This window comes from Spermophilus citellus (genome assembly GCF_964194105.1).
Source record: "Spermophilus citellus genome assembly, chromosome: 8".
In the NCBI taxonomy this organism is placed as follows: Eukaryota; Metazoa; Chordata; class Mammalia; order Rodentia; family Sciuridae; genus Spermophilus; species Spermophilus citellus.
This window is the reverse complement of record NC_138189.1, coordinates 103,548,368-103,568,461: the sequence shown is the minus strand read 5'-3', so window position 1 is coordinate 103,568,461 and position 20,094 is coordinate 103,548,368. Positions and strand designations below refer to the sequence as shown.

Here is a 20,094-nt window from a genome sequence, read left to right as displayed (position 1 = left end):
GAGTTGAAGGTCAGGTGTCTTTAGTTTTCCCCTAGTCTTTATGCGGGCTCACTCTGATACTCCCTCCCCCGGAAAGCCTAGGAGAGGTTTTATGTGGATTCCCCGATGTATGGGGGATGGGCTGATTGACACAGACCTGTTTTATTGTTGCAGTCTGTCGGAGAGTGGCGGTGGATACTTCAGCTCTGCAAGATGGTGGCCGCTGATTGCCTTGGTAGAGTTTCCGTTGTGGGGGACGGGACTGTATCGCTTCCTTCCCCATCTGAAATCCCGTACTCAGCCCGGGGGTCAGTGCGGGCTTGGCCGGTGGGGTTCCACCGAATGGCAGCCACTTTCCTCCCTGCTTGCTAATTAATCGCTTCTCTGCGGTGTCCGGCCTTCTGTAGCCCGGGGCAGGCTGCGGGGATCAGTCAGCCCGGATTGCCTATTGAGATCCCTGGCACTCTATCATTTTGTTTTTTTCTGCTTGCCCCTCCCCCAGCGCTGGCTAGACAGGTTTTGTTTTGGCTGCTGATGGGAGGGGGAGTTGAAGGTCAGGTGTCTCTAGTTTATCGCTAGTCTTTATGTGGGCTCACTCTGATACTCCCTCCCCCGGAAAGCCTAGGAGAGGTTTTATGCCCATTCCCCGATGTATGGGGGATGGGCTGAGTGACACAGACCTGTTTTATTGTTGCAGTCTGTAAAAAGAAACTTTAAAGATCTATAGAATTAGGGCTGGGGATGTGGCTCAAGTGGTAGCGTGCTCTCCTGGTATGCGTGCGGCCCGGGTTTGATCCTCAGCACCACATACCAACAAAGATATGGTGTCCGCTGAAAACTAAAAATAAATATTAAAAATTAAAAAAAAATATCTATAGAATTAAGCCTTTAATCATGTATGTGTGTGTGTATATATGTATGTGTGTGTATATATATATATATATATATATATATATATATATAGTATTTGCCTTTTACTTCCTTTTTTCTTTTTGTGGTACTGGGGATTGATCCCAGAGTCATGCTGCTAGAGCTATATGCCCAGCCATTTTTATTTTTAGATAGGGTAGATATATGAGGTAGAAAGGTTTTTTCAAAACTCACTCTATTCTATGTGTCTTTAGGTGGGCTGGGTTTGGCTCAGTGGTAAAGTGCTTGCCTAGCATGCATGAGGCCTTAAGATCAATTCTCAGCACTGAAAAAATAAATTTTTTTTTTTTACATTAGCACTTCTATGCACTGCTTGGTTTTAGCACCAAAAAGTTTTATGTAAAATTATTTTCTTTTTTAATTGGTGCATTATAATTATACATATAATGGAATTCACTGTAATATAATCATACATGCACATAATTGGTCAATTATGTTCTCGAGCACTTCCCCTTTCCTTCTCCTCTCTCCCCACTGTCCCCTTCCTCTACTGGTCTCACTTCTATTTTCTTGAGATTTCCCCCACCCACCCACCATTTCGCTCTCTAGCTTTCACATGAGAGAAAATACATGATCCTTGACTTTCTGAGTTTCACTTAACAGAATGCTTTCAAGTTCTATCCATTTATGTGAAATGACACTTCATTCTTTATGGCTGAAGAGGATTATATATACACACACAAACACACACACACACACACACACACACACACACACATTTGTTTATTGGCAGAAACCTAAGCTGGTACTATAACTTTGCTATTGTGACCCGTGCTGCTATAAACATGGATATGCATGTATCAGTATGCTGACTGTCTTTTGAACAAATAATGAAGAGTGGTATAGCTGGGTTATATGGTGATTCCATTTCTAGTCTTCTGAGAAACATCTATATTGATTTCCATAGTTATTGTACTAATTTACAGTCATACCAACAGTATATAAGTGTTCCTTTCTCCATATCCTCTCCAACATTTATCATTTCTTTTCTTGATGATTGCTATTCTAAGTGAGTTGAAATTTTTTTTTCTTTTTTTTTGAGATGGCAACACAACTTTTATTAGGCTGGGCCAGCCAGGAGGCAGAAGCAAGCTCTCAGCACACAGGGAGAACTGGCCCACCCTCCCATCACAGCCTCTGCTCAGGGCTGGGCCATGGAGGGAGCCGTGTAGGTCTGGAAGCGCTTGTGGGCTTGCTGGTGAGTAAGCAGTCTCAGAGACATGGTGTCCACAGCTGCTTCCAGCCCTGGCTGTTGGCTGATCTCCACCGTGTAGTCATTGACCAGTTGCAGGGAGGCCAGCATGGAGCGACACACCGCAAAGGCAGGCTGGCCTGCCACCAGCTCTGCAAAGGGACACCACTTGTTGAGCTGGGGGAATCGTGAGATCACCTGGTCCCCGTACGTGTGGATATCAAAGGGCACATGCTGCTCCTGTTCCAGGAGCAGGGGTTGGATGGTGTCTTCCCAGTCCCTGATGTGCTGGCTCAGCTCTGTCTCCTGGACAAACTTCTGGGAGTTGGCGATGAAGAGCTCCAGATGAAGAGCTCCACATTCCTTGGAACCAGCTCCTTGTAGCTCAGGGACTCTGGCATGGCCTCTGCCTCCAGGTCAGCAGCCTCCAAGTGAGTTGAAATTTCAATGTGGTTTTGATTTGTGTTTCCTTGACGGCTGCAGATGAAAACTTTTAAAAATATATTTGTTGGTCACTTGTATTTTTTCTTTTGAGAACAAATAGTTCATTTGTCCATATATTGATTAGGTTATTTTTTAAATGGGGATTGGTGTTTCTTGAGTTGTTTATATATTCTGGGTAGTAATACTCTGTTGGAAGAGTTGCTGGCAAAGATTTTCTCCCATTCTGTAGACTTTTCTCTTCATGCTCTTATTTTATGAAAAATAATTTAAAAATGTTTTTACCAGATGTTATTGATCTGTTTTGTTTATCTAATTTTGCTTTTATTTCCAGCTGACTGTACTTCCTCTAAAAGCTGTGGGTAAGGCAAGGCAGTTCAAATATAGTTCCTCATAAACAAAAGGGAAGCATAACTTAAGAATGACAAAACCAAATCAAAATACCTTTTTTTTTCTTGTTTTATTAGGGATGGAACATAGTCCTTTGCACTTGCTAAGCAAGCACTTTATCACTGAGCTACATCCACATTTAAAAATTTTTTGAGACAAATTCTAAGTTGCTCAGACTGGCCTCAAACTTGAAATCTTCCTATCAGTCTCCAAGTATTTGGGATTATAGGTATGCACCACCATGCAAGCCAATATATTCTTTTTGATAATTTATTTACTCAAACATTTTAAGAGATAAACAAAGTGATAAATTTCATAATTCTGTTTTAATTTCATGTAATAATCATTATATTTGACCCCAAATATAACCTATGGTAAGTCTCAATTGGTTAAAATGTATTAAGTATTCCATTAATTTCATTTCCTGTTCCAATCCACCAATCCATGATTCCTTTTTCTTCTTTCTTATTTTAGGCTTCTTATGTCCTTGTTCACATGTCCTTTTTCTTGATTTATTCTTCATTTAGGTAGAACACATGTTCCATTAGCTCCCAGTGAAAGAATGCATGGAATGTTGAAACTTTGTTTGAAAATTAATTTCATAATTGGTTGATAGATTGGCTTGGTTTAGAATTCTAAACTGTAAGTAATTTTTCTTCAGAATTTTAAAGTATTGATCCATTAATTTTTCTTCAGAATTTTAAAGTATTGATCCTGTAACTTCCATAGTTCCTATTGAAAAGTCTAATACATTGACCATTTTTTCAATAACTTTATTTATTTTGGTTTAGCCCAAAGTGTGTGCTTTATGATCTTTTCCCCCATATTGTATTTACTTTGTATATACCACATAAAACCAATTTTTTCCCTCCCCATAAACAGTACAAGTTTCTCTTGGTCTTTATAGGATAGAATAAAAGGGAGAAGGGAGATACAAAAGAATTCCTGAAGCCTATATGGGGTCTTAAGTATTTTATACTTATCATGATCTTAATTAGGTACTCAATACAAGATTAGTGTTTGACATATTAGCCATTACATTGACCTTGCAGCCCTAAATCAACCACCATACAAAACAAAATGAATTTTTTAAAGAGAGAGTTTAACTATAAATAGTAAACATGAATAAAACCAGAATTTGTTGTCATAAGGTAGTTAGGTAAACCTGTCATTTTTATTTACAACAATAATTTCATGATCTTTTGTTTGCTAAGAAGGCAGAGTTGTGGAAATGCAAAACAAATTAAAAATATGAATGAAACAGGATTTAAATTTTAAAGTATATCTAAGAAAATATTCCCTAATGCACAATAAAGATTTTTTTTTTTATTAGTGTGGTTAGGAACTATCTCCTTTTAACATAGATCATATTCTACAACAGAAGAAACTAATGTATGATCTGTACTTTTTACAATTTTAAGGCAAACTTTATCCACATAGATTCCATTAGCTACCTTTCTTGTAATTGAAATATCAAACCCAAATATTCACACGTACTGCTAAGGGGAAACCAGACACACATACATGAAAACTACATACTGTATAATTCCTTTATATTAAGTTCAAAAACATACTAAGCAAAACAGAACTGCAGTGGTGGTGGCGGTGAACGGCACAAGGAAGGCCTCTTGGGTGTTGGACAGACATATTGTATATATTGACACAGCTGGTGGTTATATTGAATTGTACACTTGGCCCTTGAGCATTTATTTTTTACTATGTCTCTAAATTGAGGTTATCTGTTTTTCAGTTTCTTAGGAAAAGAAACTCTTAGAAACCTTAAGAACATCATTCAACACAGCATGTTTTGCCCTTGTTGAGATGACAAAGCCTCTGATTGACGGGAAAACAAATACTTAATGGTATTTTCCAAGCTTATCTTCCCTTAAACCACCCTATTTGTAGCCTACCCCTACACCTGAACCACCTTCCCAGAGATGCCTCTTATCTGACCTGCAGAGATTAAATGATAACAACCAATCCAGTTGGCAAGGGTGTTTGAGTCTCGAGTTCCATCATTTTCAGGTTAAATAAGCTTTCAAGTTCCTTCTTCCCTCAAACCAAAAGTAAACTCCCAAAAGTAAATAATAATGTAAAAACCAATCTTTCAATCATCACTTTGTATATCATCATTTATATTACCTTAGCTAGTGAATGGGAGGAATCTGCCTTTAAACATCTTTGTGGAATTTCCACTGTAATTTTGACAGTTTTGAACAGGTTAAAACTGTGTGTGTGTGTGTGTGTGTGTGTGTGTGTGTGTGTGTGTATAATGTTAAAGCTAATTTATTGTAACGGGTTAAAACTATATATTATAATTTATAATGTATGTACATTAATATACATATGTAATATAATAAAAATATGCATGTGTATTATATAATTTTTAACCTGTATACATATACACATACCTGTATATAGATGTATGTGTGTATTAGTGAAAGATAATCACAGACTTTAAACAGTTCAGAGAATGAAAGGTCCCTTTATAAGAAAAATTCCTAGCCAAGCATGATGGCAAATGACTGTAAAATCAGCTACTCAGGAGGATGATGCTGGAGGATTGCAAGTTCCAGGCTAGCTAGACTGGGCAACTTAGCAAGATCCTGTCTCAAAATAAAACATAAAATGGCTGGGGATGTGCCTCAGTGATAGAGCTTCCCTTTAGGGGGGGAAAAATTCCTTCCCTTTAAAATAAAAGTAAAATATCACGGAGAAGGGAGAAAAAAGTATTTCTTACAACCGGTTGTTCCATTAATTCATGAAAAAATGAAATATTGTATTATACAATACCAACTTGCAGTTCTTTGGTATTGTATGTTGTTGATCCAAAGATAATGAGGAACGGTATTAAGATATTACATCATGCACCCAACAAGCGCATTTCTTTGGATATTTTGACTTCAGCCAAAATACCAAACAAAGTAATGACAAGGAAGATGTTTCAAAGGACCGTAGACGTCTTTTTCCACCCTTCAAATCTTTTTTAGATATTAGTAAAAATAGGCAACATTTAAGACCACGAATACTTCAGATTTTGGCAGAAGTCCTAAGGCTTTATACTCTTTAACGACTTGTCTTAAGTGTTTTAGTTGACCTAAGAACTGATCTGCAGATGGAGCTAAAAATACATGAAGAATGACTATTACAGGTCTTGTGGAAATGACAAAGACCTTAGAACTCTGGTTTGCACTAAGTTGCGGAGGTGCAGGACTGTAAGCAGTTGTCGGGTGGGATAGAGTATTTTCATTTTTCTTTTTACTGTTTTTCGAAGAACCAGCCTTGTAGGGTGAGGCAACAGGATTGGGCACCATAGGGCGAGGTGGGGGTGCTCTGGTATTTAACCTATCATGGGAAGAAGGGGCCGAAACAAAGACGGAGTGAGAAACTCACTTTTGCAAGGCACTTTCTGGTTTGAGAAAGCACTCTCACATGCTTTAATTTCATAGCACGAGACACCTTACCTGCGGACCTCCAGGGTCTACAAATGTAAGAGGCCCAAAGAGAGGGGACTCTTTGAAATGGAGCTTCTAAGGAGCGCCTCACTACCCACGCGTTCCCGCGACTAGGGAGCGCCGCGCCCGCACGTCACTCGCCCACTACCAATCGGCGCCGGGCGGGTCACCTCTTTTCCCGAGGCCCCTCCGCCCCGCCCGCGCTCCGACTCAGGCAGTGAGCGCCCGTCGGCCGCTTCCGTTCTCGGCGCAGGCGCGGCAGCCCAGCCGGAGTGCGGAGGGGGCTAGCAGAGGAGCTGACGCCGCTGGCCAGGATGGTACTTGAGAGCGTGGCCCGCATCGTGAAGGTGCAGCTCCCGGCTTATCTTAAGCGGCTCCCAGTCCCGGAGAGCATTACCGGCTTCGCCCGACTCACAGGTAACCCTCCCCATCAGCCAGTCCCCATACTACAAGCTCCCCCCCACCACCCCGGGGGAGGGGGGAGGGGGAGGGGGAGAAGTGTAGAAACCCCCGTGCTAGAGGCGGGGCGAAGCTGGAGGAGCGGCACGTGATCTCGTGACCCTGCCTGCGCCGGCGCAGCAGCGTCTGGAGCTTTAGCGAGGCCGCGTCTAGGTACTTGATGGCCGAGGTTCTTGTGACCCCATTGTCTTCGGTGTCCTACTGTGGCTAGAGCCGAGGCTTTACTGAAAATGCTGAGTCAGGAGAGCTCCAGTCTCATTTCCTGCGCTACTCATCCATCGCTCTCTGCAGTGTCCTTTGTTTCAACCGGGTTTAAGTCATCGTTGTCCGAAGCGCTGTGTTAACGGGCGGCTTCGGCTCTCTCCGAGCGTGTGGGTGGAAGCGAGTGATGGGAGATAAGTACAGGCATCCATGTAATTGTTTCACTTAGTGATGAAATTATGAAATGACCTCCATCCCAAAGGGTAGAGTTGACCTATTCTGGGGGCGTTTGAGGTCACTTCCTTTACTACAGTCTTGGGAGCAGTTGGGGTAACTTGAGTTGGAGGAAAGATGCCTTAGCTAGAAAGTGTTCGAAGGCTGGTGTGACTGGATGACAGCCTTTCAGTTAATTTTTTTATGTCTAAAAGAGACTTTTAAAAAATCCCATTTTCTTCAATGAAAATTAGAAGCAAAAAACTTTAAAAGTTTCCATTATTGTTGCTTGTAATCTTTCTGTTTAGCTCTAACAGGTTTTAGAAGCAATTGGCTCTCTCATGATGACTCTGCATTCTTAGAAAACATGGACTTCCTTAATTACCACATACAATTTACAGACAATTCTTATCTATCAGCAACAACCCATCTTTATGTTACATTTTCAAGAGTAATGCTTTGAGACATTAAGTGTGGTACTGCCCTTTGGAAGTACAGTATATTCCAATACCTTGATTTTAAAAAACATTCTTTTAATCACATAAACCTTTGAAATAGAACTGCAACAATAAAATAGTCCCATTCAAAAGTCAGAAAACAACATATTTCCAGTTTACAAGCTAGCTATGAAACTTACAGATTTTACTCTTAAACCAGTGGGGATTTTAATAACATTTCCTAGGGTAACACAAATAGATGAGTGAACAAATGTAAAATCATTAGTGTTATTTATCCAGAAGGGGCCATTGAACAGTTTTTTTTTTTTTTTTTATTTTTAAATAGTTGTAAATGGACAGCATGCCTTTATTTTACTTTTATGCGGTGCTAAGGATTGAATCCAGTGCCTCACACATGCCTGGCAAGCACTCTGCCACTGAGCAGAAGTGAAAGAGTTGAAAACATACAGCCATAAAAGTTTCATATGTGTGTATGTTCATTGTAGCCTTATTTATAGAACCCCCTGAATTGGAAGCAGCTAAGTATCTACCAAAAGAAAAGTGGATAAACAAATTATGATACATAAAAAGGAACGAATTCCTGATCCACTGTATGAGTTTCAAAAACTTCCTGATGTGTGAAAGAAGCTGTGATGGTGAAAATATGTGTTGGAGGAGTAGAAAAGTGCAAGAGAATACTTTCTAGGGAGATGGAAATATTTTACATATTTTTATGCAAATATTTTCACACATTTTCAGTGGAGGCTAGAGGGATGCATTGTCACAACACAGAGCTAACCACTGTTAGTTTATGTAACTTATACCTCTATTTAAAAAGAAAGTGGAACAAAATGTGAAAGCATAAAAGATCATTAAGTTCAAACAAAAGAATTGAGTTTCATTTATTTACATGTAAATAATAAAGGTTATTTCTGAAAGGCTAGAGTTTTATTTTAGGAAGTTTTTTGAGAATTTGGGAAAATACTTATATGATTACTGTTATAAAAGTTTTCTTTTCGGGCTGGGCTTGTAGTTCAGTGGTAGAGTACTTGCCTTGCACTTGTGAGGCAGTGGGTTGAATCCTCAGCACCACGTAAAAATAAATAAATGTATTGTATTCATCATAACTTAATTTTTTTTTAAGTTTTCTTTCCTCTCTAATTAGTCTGTATTTAAAAGTCAGTGTAATTAAGGATTATATTGGCCCTTGTGGAGAACAGTTTGGATCTCATTTAAACATTTTCTTCCATATAATTATTTTGCAATTTAAAACTCCTCAAGTCATTAAGTATTTATTGAGCATCTATTGTGGGCCAGGCAGTGTTCTAGAAACTAAGACACTGTTTTATTCATAATAGAAGGAAACAGATTTTTAAGTTGATCATTTATTTTACTAACCCTTTATCCTAACATAGTTTATATTAGGTTTCAAGTGATAATAGTAAAGTCATTCAGTGATAGTATTTTACTTTTATCTCTTCTACAGTTAAGAAATAGAAATCATTTCTGTGTCTTAGCTGTAAATTTTACACAAAAAAGTCATAAAATCAACATCAACCAAGTTGTCAATATTATTTTTATGGTAATCTTTTGCAAATCTGAAATGGGAAACAAATTGTCCTGGTTTCTTAGAATATCATTTCTCATTGAGATCCAGATATGTCTATGTGTACTTTTAAAAATCTTTTTAATAATAAGAGTTGGGGACATGTTTTTATAATAATATTTGTGGCTCAGTAGTAAAGTGTGTGCTTGGCATGCTTGAGGCCCTCGGTTCAATCCTTAGCACCAAAAAAAAAAAAAAAAAAAGTATTTGTTTTTATAGCTTAATTAGAGCTAGTGTATGTCACTATATAAAAGGTTGAATCTGCCCCTTCTGAAACCTAATTCTGTTGGCTTAAGGAGATAATTTCTTTCAACAGTTGAGAAAATTGATGTTAAATTGAGTGCTATTCTACCATAAATCTGTCTGACTTGAGAAAAAATTAATTTTTTAGATCAGGTATTTAGAAATGTAGTTTCTGGAGAGTAAGATATGCACATTTGTACTTTTAATCAACATTCCTTGATTGACCTCCAAAAGGACAATGTCTAATAGTTTCTGTATCTCCATGAACCAGAGAAAATGTCTATATTATTGAATGTTAAAAACAACCATTTTATGAATAAAACATTTCATCACATGAAAAACAAAATTGCTTGCTATTCAAGTTACTTTGACATGTTTTTCCTGTCTTGATTTTGTTTCTCTGATGGTACTCTGGTTCTTTTACCTTGTTAGTCTTGTTGTCGTTTATTAAATAGTAGGTTATAGAAGTTTCATATAAATGTTAGGACACTTGTAATAATATTAGAAACACTAATATTAATTACACTTGTAATGTTAATATTAGAAACAGGTGATCTTCATATAAAGTAAGAAAGTCTATTGGAAGTGAAATATTTAATAAAATTTAAGAAGACACAACCCTTTTACATTCAAATGAGTAAACAAAATGCTGCCTAACTGGGTGATTTTAAAATGGATTAAATGTTGAGATTAGCTAGTTTCATCTATGTCACTTAGTTGTCAAAAATGCATCTCTCCCCAACCTCTCATCATCTTTCAGATTTTCATCGTCTCATCCTGGCTTGTCTCCTAAATCCTTGGTACTTCTCATAGAGGCACTACCTTGATATAAGTGAAACAAAACTCACCTGAGTAAACCACTTAACTTGTAGCTCTTGGAGTATTCTCTTTTTATCCTTTTCTCTGGAGAGAGCAGAGAATTGCCATTTTCTTTTGTGCAATTTCTTTGTAGAAAATATCTTCACCCTTTCAAAGAAAGCTCTGTCATCTTTTAAAGCCTCTGCCATTCATCAGTGCAGTATTACCTCCTTACTTTTTTGTTGCTATTTGTGGACCATTAGTCTCTCCCTTACGTTCTTTAACCCATTTTTTTGCCTATCATCCCAGATCTGGAATACCTATAAAAAGCTGAATATAGTGTATAATATAATCATATAATATATAACTATATAAAGTAAGAATATAATCAAAATATGCTAATATTTACATGTGTATGCTAGATTATGATCTTCAGTTTATTTTAATGCACTTGTGTAAATTTCATCAAAATGTTAACATGAAATCTTGGGACTTAATGGATTAAGGATGCTAATGCATCGTTTTCCCCTTTTTTGTACGTCTCCTGCACTCTCTCTTCCTGTTTAAAGCCACCTTTCTTATATATTTGGGGATGGGTTGTTTTTATTAAAGCCACCTTTCTTATATATTTGGGGATGGGTTGTTTTTATTAGATATCACCATCTATCTATGAAATGAAAGGATCTTTACTTCTTCCATTTATCTCATGCCCCATAACTAACTTAACCAAAGCCTATTGATTTTACTACTTGAGTTAGTGGTTCTTAAATTTTGTGTTGATAATAGATCTATTCTTGGTGGATATCTATATCTTGAGATTTTGATGAAAGCTATGGTCTATCCTCAGAAAATGTGCACAAACACAATTGTTCAAGGGAATCCCAATAGATAGTTTCTTACAGTTTGTACTCTCTTCTCTGCTTTAATGTGCCAGTATCCTAGTTTCAGCTGGGATCATTTTTTTCTGGGCTATTTCACTGTATTTCTAATAAGTTGTCTTGCCTCTTGTTTTCCTACCATCATCCCTCTCTGTTCTTCCTTATGGCCATCCTCTTATCTTCCAACAGATACCAGCTTAATTTCATTAATGAATCATTTTCCAAGTAAATTAATATTTAAATATGTCTGTGGTTTCCTATTATGCATGGAATAGATTCCCGCTTATCTGATGCATATCAGAAATTTTCATCACATGGCACCTGCTGGGTGCCAAACACCTCTTGGGTTTCATTGTATTCCAGCAATACCATGGCAGTTAGTTTTCCAAACCTTTCATGACTGTCATCTATGTGCCTTTGCCAATGCTATTTCCTTTGCATAGAATGTAATTCCTCCTTTCATTTGCGTATGAGCTTCTGTAATCTTACTCATCTTTCAGAAACCTGGTTGTCAAAACCAATAACGTTTTTGTTCATTTCAGCAATGAATTACTCATTTCTTCCTCTGTATCTTATATATGATTGCCACATTACACAGTACTGTAATCCTTTTTTTTTTTGGAGGGGTACAGGGATTGAACTCAGGGGCTCTCAACCACTGAGCTGCATCTCCAACCCTTTATTGTATTTTTTTTTTTTTTTTTAAGAGACAGGGTCTAATTGAGTTTCTTAGTGCTTTGCTGAGTTGCTGAGGCTGGCTTTGAACTCATGATCTTCCTGTCTCAGCCTCCTGAGTTGCTGGGATTATAGGCATGTGCCACCTTGCCTGGCCTGTAATCCTTTTTAGTAGGTTTGTATTTGATAGAGGATGGACAACTCCTTTGTGATAGGATTGTATCTGTAATTTCGTATCTTTAATACTGTCACATTACTGTCCATGTTCATGAGGTTTTATAGTTTTAGAGGGTGTATAGTTTTGGACTTATACCACTTCAAAAAGTAGATTTCACTCAGACTGTTTTATAAGTTATTACTTTATTGTAGGAGATAATAGCACCTCTTATTATATTATTTTAGAGCGGTGTTTTACCAAGGAATTACATGTTCAACATTTTGTGAAGTAGATTTTAAAAACAATTAATACTATTTGTTCCCTGAGATTTGTGGATTAAGATTAAAAGAGCTATATTTAAGAGTCCAAAGTTAAGATTTTCATCTTACATTCTTTATTTATTTGCTTTTTGACAGTTTAGCCTCTTGTAACTTTCTTATAATATGTAGAATAATATTTAATGATATTCTACATTCAACAAACATTTATTGCATGACCACCAATTCAACATCTGCATTGGATGAGGGGGACAAAACCTAAAACATTGATTGCTGATCTAGAAGTTAAGTGTAAGTAAAAATTATAAATCAGTACATGAGTGAGAAAGGGACTGACATTGTGCTCTTCCTTCATTCAGTAAGTCACTTATTAACATAGATAAGGCATCCACTTTGGGCTAAGAACATGGCTCCTTTCCTCTCCAGGTTTATATAAAGAGACAACTTTAGACACAAAGTAGTGTGATTGCAGAAATATGAAGAAAGGTGCTTGGAAGCATAGGAGGAAGTGATTGATTCTATGTTGTGAAACCAAAGAAGTCTTCTGGAAGAGGTAATATTTGAACCTCGTCTTACCATATAAATAGGTAAATGAGAGGTAGAAGCATTTTTGTAGAAGAAATTCCATCTGCAAAGACTGCTATTAGGCAATAACTTTGGCTGGCTTTGGGTGTGTGAGGGAGGGGATGTTTGGTGAGAATTGAAGCTGGGAAAGTAGTCTTTCCATGCTATGGAGTTGGAAATTTAATGGAACTATTTAAAACAATGCTGTTTTTAAAAAAGTTTGTGGGATAGAAATGTTCTCTGTGCTATTTATTATGGTAGTCAATGATTATATGTAGATATTGAGCTCCTGAAAGGTGTCCAGTGTGTCTTAGAAGTTGAATGTGTATAGTAATCATGTTTTTTTTAATTTTTTCTATATTTTATGAGACCTTGACATTTTGGGGACCTTGCTGTCCATGAAAAGTCTGTCTCTCCCAGGCAGAGTATTAGACTCTGCCTCTATCTAATTCCTAGAGATACTAAACAATTTGCCTCAGAGAAAACTTACCATATGTTAACCAACCAATCCAAAGCCTATACTCCCAACCACCTCCTTAATCTAACTCCTTCACATTAAGCTAGTATTTCCCCTTCCCTAAATCACCCTGGGGATAGATAAGAGACTACTAAAAACCACTCCTTTTGCCTGGAATCCACTAAAATGATTCCAGCTAGTCAGTAGAAGCTGTTTACCCTGTCCTGCCTTGCCTTTTCCATGGAAACCACAGTAAAGGCATGTGCCCTGCCCTCGTTTTTTCCCCCATCTCCTCCTCCCTCTAAGCCAACTCTGGTACTTCCCCATTTTGCCACCTCTTCTTGAAAACTCAAGGCAGTTGTGTACATGATTACCATACTTGCTTAAAATGTTAAGATACAAATCAAAACAAGGTGGTGGCTAATGGCTAACATGTTAGACAGCACAGATCTATACAAAGATTCTAACCCCAAGAAACAGTTCTATTTCATGCACAGAACTTTAGTTCATTAAATAATCTTCATGGGGTGTCTCCTTTTTGGTTATGAGACTGTAGCAGCTAATGAGAAGACAAGGTTCTTACCCTTACAGAGCTTCATTCTGGTAACTAACAGATTACATCTCCAATTCTACCATAGAGCATTGCCAAGTTTATTTGGCAAAATGTTTTTTTTTTTTTTTTTCAAAGGAATTGCTCCTGCTTCCTCTCCAGTCTCTGCAGTCACTTTTCAAACTGCCATTTATTGTGTATCTTCTCTGTACCAAGCAATATCATATAGATGGTATGTATGTAGGTTTCATTTAGATCTCTTTGGCATGGCGCTATATCAAAATTTCATTTTGGAAGTATCAGTATTAGCCAATGTTTCTTTCAGTAGTTAAATAGTAAGAAAATTGAGAGTAGTTTTTTTACCAAGAGAGAAATAGATTTAATTTTATATCTGTTGGATTTGATTCACAATGATTTAAAACAAGTTTTGGATTTAGATTGTTCAGGACTAAGACTGCTAAGCTACAGTTTACCCACATGTAAAATGGGAATAATAATGTTACAATTAAATAGTTAAATAATAAATGGTGTTAAATGAGTTAGTACAGTTGTATTCTTAACAACTTGTATTCATCATTAATATTTATTAGCATATTTATTAGCATTTCTTGGCACATAATCCTGTTTTTCTCTTAACTAGGATATTTCTGTATAGTGCCTAGTAAGATAGGCACTCAGTGAAAGAAATTAAATATAACTCATCAGGAGGAGCTAGGGTTGTGGCTCAGTGGTAGAGTACTTGCCTAGCATGTGTGAGCCTTGGGTTCGAGTCTCAGTACTGCATATAAATAAAATAAAGGTCCATTTACAACTAAAATAAATATATATTTAAAAAAATATAACTCATCACAAACATAAAGGATTCCCTGTAGAATATTAACAGGCTTTTGATAATTGTGTGCTGAAATGTTTGTCTTGGTTTCCTTATATGTTTATCTCTATAGGCATAGAGAACCATTTTCATTTAGATCACTTGTTATATTCCCTGTCTTCTTTTTTTTTCCATATTTAATTTTCTTTTTAAAAAATTTAAAAAATCTATTCTACTCAGTTATACATGACAGCAGAGTGCATTTTCATTTATTGTACACAAATGGAGCACAACTTTTCAATTCTCTGGTTGTACATGAAAAAATGTCGAACCATTTTCATGCAATCATACATGTACCTTAGGGTAATAATGTCCATCTCATTCCACCATCTTTCCTGCCCCCCCCCCCAACACTCTTTGCCCGATCCAAAGTTCCTCCATTCTTCCTATGCTCCCTCCTCCCCAATTATTGGTCATTGATTGGGTTTTTTGTTTTTTGGGTTTTTTTTTTTTTTTTTTTTTTTTTTTTTTTTTAGTTCTTTATATATCCTGGAGATTAGTGCTCTATCTGATGTGTGTGTGGTAAACATATTCTCCCATTCTTAGAGAAACATTTGGCTTTTGGGGATTGGCTTACTTCGCTTAGCATGATATTCCCCAACTCCATCCATTTACCTGCAAATGCCATAGTTTTATTCTCTTTTAATGCTGAGTAATATTTCATTTTTTTATCCATTAATCTGTTGAAGTGCATTTAGGTTGGTTCTGCAGTTTAGCTATTGTGAATTGAGCTGCTATAAACATTGATGTGGTTGTGCTACTATAGTATGCTGATTTTAAGTCCTTTGGGTATAGACTGAGGAATGGGATAGCTGGGTCAAATGAAGGTTCCATTCCCAGATTTCCAAGGAATCTTCATACTACTTTCCAGAGTGGTTGCACAAGTTTGCAGTCCCACCAGCAATGTATGAGTGTGTCTTTTCCCACACATCCTTGCCAACCCTTATTATTGCTTGTATTCTTGATAATTGCCATTCTGACTGGCATGAGATGAAATCTTAGAGTAGTTTTGAGTTGCCTTTCTCTCATTACTAAAGATGTTGAATTTTTTTAATATATTTGTTGATTGCTTATATATCTTCTGAGATGTGTCTGTTCACCTCCTTAGCCCATTTATTGATTGAGTTATTTGGTTTTTTTGGTGTTAAGATTTTTGAGTTCTTTATATATCCTGGAGATTAGTGCTCTATCTGATGTGTGTGTAGTAAAGATATTCTCCCACTCTATAGGCTGTCTTCATGTCATTGTTTCTTTTGCTAAGAAGAAGCTTTTTAGTTTGAATCCATCCTAGTTATTGATACTTTATTGATATTTTATTTCTTGCACTTTAGGAGACTTGTTAAGGAAGTTGGGGCCTAATCCAACATGATAAAAGATTTGGGATAATCCCCTGTCTTAAGACAGGCTAGGTACTCCAAAGACATTTAATGAACACTTAACAGAATGAAATGCATCTTAAAATGAGAACATTGAATATATGCAAGTTTTAATTCATTAAGATAGTGTATTTTACATAACATTTTGGTATTCTTCAGAAACTTACCCAAAAAAGTAAGTTGAAGCATTTGAAGATACTCCTAATCTAAAATTATAAATCAGAGGTAAAAATTTTATGAATATTGTTATATGATTTTAAACATGGTATTAAGGAGAGAAGAATGAAAATGTTTTCTAAACTTAAATGTATCACACTGAGTTTTATTTATAATTATGATTAATGTAATTCCTGATAAAAGTAAAGACAAACACAAATATACTTAATGGGTACAATGACATTTAAAATAGGTTTCTGAAAATAAGATTTCCAGTTTCATGAGTCTTAATTTATCCCATAAATAAGATAGTCCTAGATAGAACTGGGTTTATCGTGTGATTTATTCTGTTTTACAGGTAAGTTAAATGAGAAATTAATGTGAGAGTAGCAGATAAAGAGTAAGCTCAAGGACCCAACTAGACATGCTATTTTGTATTTTTTTTAACATAAGCACGCAGATTCTGACAAATATGTACATATTTAGTTTCAGAATGGCTTCGGTTATTGCCTTTCCTTGGTGTACTTGCGCTACTTGGCTACCTTGCAGTCCGTCCATTCTTCCCGAAGAAAAAACAACAGAAGGATAGCTTGATAAATCTTAAAATACAAAAGGAAAACCCTAAAGTGGTGAATGAAATAAACATTGAAGATTTGTGTCTTACTAAAGCAGCTTATTGTAGGTGTTGGCGTTCAAAGACGGTAAGATGTCTGTTTACCTGAACAATGAACTTTTGTGGAGTTAAGAATTGTTTTGTTTCTTAAGTACCAGTTTTGAGGTTCTGTGAGAGATTTTTTCCCTTAGTAGTCTACTTACATTAGAAAAGTTAGAACAATAAATAAAGATAGAAATCTGATGTTTTTCCAATGCTCATCACTGTCTAGAGGAACGTATGTTTTAAAATACACTTAATTTTTGAGAGAGGATATAGGTTTAGTAAAAAGAGCTTAAGCATTGAAGTCAGAATAGTGTATAAATCTAATGCCTGTCACTTGGGCAAGTTAGGCAAGTTGTCAACTTTGGACAAGATACTTTTTTTTGGTTCTGAGGTTTGAGCCCTGTGGTATTTACCACTGAGCTACATCCTTAGCCTGTATTTTTTATTTTGAGATAGGGTCCACTAAATTGCCTAGATTGGCCTTGACTTGCTATTGATTTGTCTCAGCCTCTGGAGTTGCTGAGATTATAGGCATGTGCCACTATGCCCAGCTGTAAATTATTTCATTTTTAATCTCTAATTTTCAGCATTCAAAAAAACAAAAACAAAACTGTTACTATATCAACATTGCAGATATTTTTGAGAAATTAGTAAAATTATATTTATAAATTGTCCTACTTAAGATGAGCTAGTAAATGGTAGCTATAATTACTGATGATTTTTAATAAAAGGAGGAGTTTGGAGTAATGAGTATTATAAGTAGTTAATGAAATCTGTTTTCTTTGATCATAGGTTATTTAAGATTTTAAGTACAATTGTTCATCACAGCATGTTTTATCATAAAATTTAGAAACTATCTGATGATAGAACAATTAAAGTACAGCATAATACAAATGATAGAAAATTAGGACTCTTTTATAAATCATGTTTTTAAGGAATATTTAGTGATGTGAGATCCTGATTTAATACAAGATAGAAAAGCATATTATAGAATGATCTTAGTTTTTAAAAATGTGAATACACAGTAAATGCACAAAATGTTACATAAATCTGATAGATTATGAGTGAAATTTTTTTCATTAAATTTTTTTCAAAAATCCCATGCTATACATAATCTTTACGGTGAAAAAAACAGTATAGAATAATTTAAATTTAGATTTCATTTTAAAATTTAAATAATTTAAGAGATGAGCTCAAATTTAGTGTTTCATAGAGAATAAGAATTTATCGTTGATTGCATTTTAAACCTTATATGGAATCATCTAGATTTTTATTTAAAATCGAAACCAAATGAGTTAGTTATTTAGATTGTTAGATTTGCTGTGGGTATCAGAATGCAGTCAGAATGTATCTATTATTCAGAAAAGCTATCTGATAAAATTTCTTTTTTTAGCAAGGATATGCTTTTTTTTTTTTTAAGGATGGGTGCCCCAACCTATGCTCTTTATTTATTTTTCAGTTTTCGGTGGACACAATATATTTTATTTTAATGTGGTGCTGAGGATCGAACCCAGTGCCCCGTGCATGCTAGCGAGCGTGTTACCGCTTGAGCCACATCCTCAGCCCCAGGATATACTTTCTTTATGATAGCATATCACAGATATTTATGAGAGCACATTTCACAAATATTTCTATTTAATCATATTTTTTAAATAACACTAATTCTTTTTTTTTTTTCCTTTTAGTTTCCTGCCTGTGATGGTTCCCATAATAAACATAATGAATTGACAGGAGATAATGTGGGTCCACTCATACTGAAGAAGAAAGAAGTGTAATAGTAATGATTTAGGATTGGTCAATTGTGTGCTGTAAAATCTTCCAACAACATTTTCTCATTCTTTGTGTATAGAAAATCTTTGAAATGGTGGTTTTAATTATTACTACTGCTGAATAATTATTTCTGCCAATTTATTTGCTACACTACTATTTATATTTGATATTTAGTATATTCAGTCATTTATGTAGAAGTTATCTGTCAAGCCTCATTCTGACTTCAAGGAATTAATGTATGTTTCGGCAATAAAATCCACACTCCTGGTTTTAATTAATTTAGAAATTAAAATTTTGGCAATGTGTCCAACACTGTTTCTTTTGATAATTAATAATTCAACAGAATCCGTACTTTAAAATTTCCCTACACTGTTAAATATATTATTTTTTATATTGCTTTGTTTTGATCCTTTGAAATGATTTTATCTTCCTTTGGCCTTCACACTCTGATTTTTTAGGTGAATTAAGAAAAATATTACCATCAAGAATTACTTAAGGTTACAGAGATAAGCTTTTTTGCTTTATAGAAATTGTTGTTTCATTAATATAAATACCCCAATTTCAAAAAAGAAGTAAACTGGATATAAAAAGTTCCAATGAGGAATAGTTATTTACATTATAAAAGATTTGTTTACTTTACAAAAGGCACGTTGTGTGTGTATGTATCGTGCGTCTGTCTGAGCTAGTGACAGCTGGGGGTAGGGTGGCAAGAACATTTAATATCTAAATGTACCTGCTGCTGCAATTTGAGGTCAGTTAGAAATAAAAGCATATCTGAATTCAGATTAAAATGTTAAATAGTTCAAACATTTTTCTCTTAATAGTATAAATCATTAAAACATTAAAATATTTTCAAAATAAATTTAATGAACAATCTTCAAAATATTTACAAATATTTTCTTTTTAACATACACTGAGCCACATCCCCAGCCCTTTTTTGTATTTTATTTAGAGACAGGGTCTCACTAAATTGCCGAGGCTGGCTTTGAACTAGCGATCCTCTCGTCTCAGCCTCCCAATCTGCCAGGATTACAGGCAGTACCACCATGTACAGTACAGTTCTTATAATAATAGCTGCTTAAGTTAGGCTTTTTCTTTTCTTTTTGGTATTGGGAATTGAACTTAGGGGTGCTTTACCGTTGAGCTACATCCCCAGCCCTTTTCATTTTTATTTTGAGAAAGGTCTCACTAAGTTGCTTACTACCTTGCTGTGTTATTGAGGCTGGCTTCAGACTTGTGATCCTTCTGCCTCAGCCTCCCGAGTAGTTAGGATTATAGGCGTGTGTCTGTTTATTAAAGGTATAATCCATTCAGTTCACTGTTTTCTTTTTTATATGTAGAGGTGCCAGGAGTCAGGCAT

The 20,094-nt window shown here is 35.9% G+C and overlaps 1 protein-coding gene across 1 annotated transcript; it reads left to right on the top strand.

The window, feature by feature from the left end:
* Positions 1 to 6,570: 6,570 nt before the first annotated feature.
* CISD2 (CDGSH iron sulfur domain 2) lies at positions 6,571 to 19,619 on the top strand. The gene is made up of 3 exons (XM_081304295.1): positions 6,571 to 6,804; positions 16,793 to 17,007; positions 18,650 to 19,619. Exons 1-3 carry the CDS (start codon positions 6,702 to 6,704, stop codon positions 18,737 to 18,739), a joined length of 408 nt encoding a protein of 135 aa, XP_081160421.1. The 5' UTR covers positions 6,571 to 6,701; the 3' UTR covers positions 18,740 to 19,619.
* The last annotated feature ends 475 nt before the right edge of the window (positions 19,620 to 20,094 follow it).